General features: G+C 32.0%; 1 protein-coding gene across 1 annotated transcript; it reads right to left on the minus strand.

Moving 5' to 3' along the window:
• Positions 1–609: 609 nt before the first annotated feature.
• On the minus strand, positions 610–1,287 carry LOC139892146 (probable calcium-binding protein CML23). Its single transcript, XM_071875187.1, has one exon. The coding sequence runs from the start codon at positions 1,210–1,212 to the stop codon at positions 778–780; it is 435 nt and encodes a 144-aa protein (XP_071731288.1). The 5' UTR covers positions 1,213–1,287; the 3' UTR covers positions 610–777.
• Positions 1,288–6,120: the final 4,833 nt, after the last annotated feature.

A 6,120-nucleotide genomic window follows, 5' to 3' on the forward strand; every position in this document is an offset into this window, starting at 1 on the left:
TCGTGAATAAAGTTTTTTCAAAAAATGAAAAAAAAAAGTTTTTGCTTTCCCCGATTGGTTACTTCCCTCTTGATCCTACCACTATATATATATATATATATATATATATATATATATATATATATATATATATTCGAAAACCAAACACAACACAAAAACTAATTAATTCAGTTAATCATAAAGTCAATGACAAACATGAAACGTTAAAAAATAATTAGGTCGGTAATCATAAATTCACCACCACCATATATTAATAACGGCAATTTACAAGTGTGACGTTATTAAAATTTATTCAATAATTATCTTTAGCAAACTCTTCTAAAAACCATAAAGTGGAGTATATAATAAACATCTAAAACAATTAAACCCGTCAACGTCCAAGTAGGGGGGCAAAGATAAAACTTAGCCCAACCGTTTCCGCGTGATCCTAGTCACAGTCATGATCAAACACGAAAATAACTGATTCCTAACTTCCTTTTTCAGCTACCACAATTTACAACAAATTTAATGTAATAGTATAAATAAATATAATTAAATCAGACTTAATTGTTGGCATGTTTACAACTCCATTAACAATCAACATTAACAGTAAAAGGTATAAAAACGGTATAATGAAACTGTTCAACTAAGCATGCATTAATGATTACGGAACGATTTACAGTACGATTTACGAATTAGAGAATTAGCAGTAATCGTTGCTAAACAAATCTAAACCTAACCTTAATGAAAATATAAACTACCGTTACGATTCTATTCCCTGAAACAAGCAACAGTTACTTATTTATTCATCATCTTCTTAAATTCTTCAAAATTAACGCAACCGTCCCCGTCAACATCAACCGATGCAATCATCTTCTTGCAATCCTTCAACGAACACTTTTCACCTAAACTTTTCATAACAGAATGCAATTCACTAGCTGATATCTTACCGTTTTTGTTCTGATCGTACATATCAAACGCTTCACGCAACTCATTATTATCGCCGCCGTTACAACCACTGCGTTGAAACTGAATAAATTCATTCAGGTCAATGAAACCGTCACCGTCTGTATCGATCTCCTTCATTACGGCTTTCAATTCCGACTCCGGCGTGACGGTACCGAGTGCGCCGAGGATGGATCTGAGTTCAGTGATTGATATCTTGCCGTCGCCGTTAACGTCAAACTTTCTGAATACTTTCTCAATGTCAGCGATTGATGTGTTTGCCGCCATTGTGGAGAAGGTATCGGAGGATTTTGTTGCAAGTTAGGGTTTCGTGATCGGTATTACTGTAGAGGTTTGAGTATATATAAAGATGTGTGTATAGATATATATGTTGTATATATGGAAACGGAAAACGCGTTTAGGTATCACGCGGTAAAGTGACAGTTATGTTTATATATGCAAATGAAAGTGACATCTCTGTACGCGTACATTAATTAATGGATTTAATTTAATTGAGTGTACGAATACAACTAATTTTGTGAAAACTAATACTAATAAAATCATAAAATTAAAATAACTATATTGAAATACAAGTTTCACTTGCATCTGTTCTCTTCTTCTCTACCTCTTACAAAGCACTCTTACAAAGCATGTGGGGTACTGCTTACATGTCACCTGATGAGTGAATCTCGATTTTTATTATGAAGTGTAATTTGTGGCTTTAATCCGGATTATCACTAATTAAACTGATAAAAGAACACGTGTTTCCAAAGAATTCATATTTTGAAACAAACCGCGTCTGATTCACATACTTATCTTCTCAACCGTTCCTTTCTCTCTCTCTTCAAAAGTGAAAACTCTAATTCCTTTTCACCATCTATTAAGTTTTTCATGCGGCCGTATTAAGCGACGCCACTACTACCAACGAAACTGTTACATTTTTCTCGACATAACAGTACAAATTTTGTATATTAACGTCAAATTCTTCGAAAGCACCGGCAACATCTCCAGTGACAGGAATGGCGAGGAAAACGACGGCGTTAATACGTTCTTCTTGGTGTCAATACAATCGTTTGGAGGTATGGCTATAATATAGGGTTTCCGTTCACGATTTATGTTCTTTGTTTGTTCTGTTTAAAAATCAGTTAAATTCCACTGATTTGTTAGAAACGAGTGAAGATGTTGTCAATTTTAGGTTTTTTATCTGATTCATTATATTCGATTGAAAATATCAGTGGAAATTAGGGTTTAGCCGTTGCCGGTAACCATCTTCGCCGCCCTTGGTGATCTTTCTGCCCTTACAAGCTATTTATGGTATCATGAATTTTTTTTTTTGATTAATTAGATTGTATCTATATTGGGTATTCTTTTCCCTTTAAACACAGTTTTCATATCTTAGTCAAACTTTGAATTCATTTGGTCATGGGTTATTGATAGTCCATTGTGTTTGGTAGAACAATTTTCATGGTTGGTAATCTAATTAAAAATTGGTTTTGAATTTACATTTTGCTTGATTGAAGAGTATTGAATTGAAGAGTAGTCTCACATACACAACTGTCTAGAAACAAGACACTACTGTAACATGATGACAAAGAGTGAAATGGGATAGTGTAACATGAAAATTTATAATCTTTCATACTTGGTGATGCAGCTATATTTTTACCAATGGATTTCTGTCTTTCGGAACACATGACGTATTGACCAATACAGTTTTGGGTGGCAACATTATACGTATGAACTCTTTTGAGCGCTCATTCAAACAAGGAAATAAAAGGTGGACCATATCGGTAGTTTTACGCACTTCATCTAATTCGTTCATTCTACTTTTTTTTTTTTGGCAAACATATGTTGCTACCTATTTAGCATTTGTTGTGTTGTATATATATATAGTTTAGTACATCAAAGCTATGAATATTATAATGCCATTGATGCACTTTTGTTTTAGATCAATATAAACTCATGTATCGTATTTATGAAATCATCATTTTAAAAATTTATACGATATACGATAGTATAGATGGGACACACATAGAAGTGTTGTAGTCTAGGGCTTGATAATCAGTTGAATTCGGATGATTAATTATATCATATGTGAGGTACTAGAATAGGTAGTGAAGGATGATTAATTATTAAAAAAACGTATTATGATTAATTACTAGAAAAACATATTAATCTTTTTACCATTTAGTTCTAACTTATATGAATCGTTATACACAGATGGATCATGGTGACAGTCTATATGTTATCTAATTTTGTAGATAGCCAATTGTACTAATTCAATGTAACAAGATATTTTAATAGTATTATAGTATGCAATTTTGACCCATTTAATTTTAAGGATTAAGCATCCTCCAATTCGTTAAATATGTTTTTTCTACAATCTTCTTTAGAGTTAGAGTTAATTAAATGAGTATTGGTTATTAAATTAATAGGCATTTATGTTCTTTGATAGGTGAGCTTGGTAATCGTTACTTAACTTTAATTTTATCATGTTTTGTTAGTTAAATCAATGATCGAATGATTCGTTAGCCAATGATTGAATGACATAGAGTTTCTTAATTCGTTTGTACATAAATTATTATCACTATAATATGAAATCCATGAATGGTGTTACTTTTGGTCATTAACATGAGCTCATTTTGTGTGAATATTAACATCTAAGGTTTATGCTTATGAAGTTTATTTGTGCGGTAGTTATTTACATGTCGTCGAATTATATACTAAGGGTCTGTTTACTTTTTGTTTTTCTATTAAGTTATATATGGATATAGATGGTAACATATATATGTTTGTAAATGATTTCACCTATTTACGTTTTATCATTATATCTACACATATAAATATAAAATAAAAATAATCATTTACGGTAATATATACTCCGTAATATATAATCTATAACACCCCGTCAAAAATCCCTTTAACGGAACGTTAACTCTGGTCCCAGTGCTTGGCTTGACTTCTACGTAACAGCAATATTCTACAGCGGAAGCAATTAATACCTGAGAATAAATCACGCAAAACGAATCAACAATAATGTTGAGTGAATCTATTGGTTTTAGTTAAACAATACAGTATTTTAAGAAATAATATATTTCCGAAAAACGTTTAATAGTGGAAGACCACCAAAGTTTTATATCAAAAGTTTGCATACAACAATTTCAAGTGTTAACTGTTCGTAATCAGTGATATCAAGTTCCAAATGTGGGACACCAAAATAGTTTCGTTTCATATACTTGTAGTCATTACCATGTCTAGTTTTAAATGTTTGTAAACCACAGTTTCAAGTAACGTATCATAGTATCTGAAAAACGGTTATCAGAAAAATAGTTTAGTTTCCTTGACCACGAGATTCTATCGTTTGCATAAACCGAGCACCTGAATACTAGCAATGACCCGAGTATAGAAGCCACTATACCCGCCTTACCTCGTAAAATGTTGTACACTTGTTCAAATGTATTTAATGTTCAAAGTAAATGCACCACAGTTTTTATAGCGGGTGAGGTTGTCAACCTAACGGATCCGTCCATCTAAATTGTGCTTACACCGATGGTATTAAAAGTATTCAAGCTAGATTATTTTTGAACAAACTCATTATGCATATGTGTAGTACTCATGTCAATACAAAGTATTTGAAAATGTAAATATAACAGCGTGTATTCTCATCCTTGAAAACATGTAAAAAGCGGGACTGTAGACTCACCTTTGAATAAAGCTCGGATTGAAAAGTGAACAATTAACTTGTACGGTTTATAGCCGAGTAATGCAACCTAAGTATACGCATGTAGGTTGGTCAATATATGTATCTTAAATAAGTGTGGTTTCATAGTGTACGTTGTCTTATTGCTCGACTCGACGCGTTTCAAAGTAAAAGTCAACTATATCATGCAAGTCAAACAAAGTCAACCGAAGTCAAACCAAAAGTCAAACTTGGTCAAAGTAGTCAACTAAAGTCAATATTAGTAGGTTCATGTCAAATATTGGTCAACATGTCAAACCTAAGTCAAACAATACGTTTTAGGTCATGAATGATCATTTTCACAATTTCAGTTTATCGTCATGCACAAAGTTCATGAACACGTAGCATACTTAGCATATTATCTCATAGTACAAAATTCAAGTAAATATGACAAACTCCAGATCATAAATATACTTAAAATAGATTCCAAAAAGTTTGTCCATGGACTCATACAACAATTAAAAGTCAGGAATCAGAAGGGATACATTTGGGGTTTGCCAAGTCAGTTTCTGACCGCGCACTGATTTCATTTTGGCTATATCCGGAGTTAGGAACATGCAATTGATACAAGACCAGTGGCCATAGTTCAAGAAAAAAAATCAAAGTAACACATAACAAAAATATAGAAACTTTTGTTTAGCCAATTTGTACAGTTTATTCGTGCAAATTGAACATTCGATTTTCAGCTCAAATCAGAATTCACATAAAGTATGGCTCTATTGTGCCCAATGCATAAGGTTTCAGAGATTGACATAAACTAACAATAAGTCACATATCATGTTAAGTTTCATTTAACAGAAGCATACATGCTCATGCAATTCACATAATCCACAGAGTACAAAATCGTGTGCAATTTACAAATTCGATTCTCATTTAGTTAGTCACATTCGCACACGATTATCCGAAGATCTAGATACAATTAGCCTATGATATCTACATGAAAGATGAATTAATTTTTGTCTAATTTTCAAATATTCAAATATTTAATCACAGAAGTTAACACATTTTATCATACAAAGTTATTTTCATGCAAGTGCTGTATAAAACTACTTTTACACTAATTCAAGCACATCTTGGGCTATACATAAGCAAACGACATGATATCCTAGTCTAAATTGAGTGTTTTTAAATTATCTTTCCAGTGGTATAAGTCTCACATGCCAATTCGTTGTCTATCAATACCAGACTTCTGATCAAGCAACAAAAACACAACGATAATTCAAATTGACATAACTTAATCATACGGAAACGAAATCAAGCGAATCCAAAGCCTAAACTCAATAATTTTTCTCAAGGAATCTGATTATAACATAATAATTAACATTTAAAAAACTTAATTTTTTTGATCAAGCAAATACAAATTCGTTTTTAAACCCTAGAGCATCAAACAATCAAAATAACGATAATGATTAACACGTACGCGTATAGACTTGAGCAATTGACAACATAACTATGAAACT

Source organism: Rutidosis leptorrhynchoides, chromosome 2 (genome assembly GCF_046630445.1).
Source record: "Rutidosis leptorrhynchoides isolate AG116_Rl617_1_P2 chromosome 2, CSIRO_AGI_Rlap_v1, whole genome shotgun sequence".
Taxonomy (NCBI): domain Eukaryota; kingdom Viridiplantae; phylum Streptophyta; class Magnoliopsida; order Asterales; family Asteraceae; genus Rutidosis; species Rutidosis leptorrhynchoides.

Coding starts and splice junctions, on each gene's coding strand:
- LOC139892146 (XM_071875187.1), bottom strand. CDS start 1,212: ATGGCGGCAAACACATCAATCGCTGACATTGAGAAAGTATTCAGAAAG.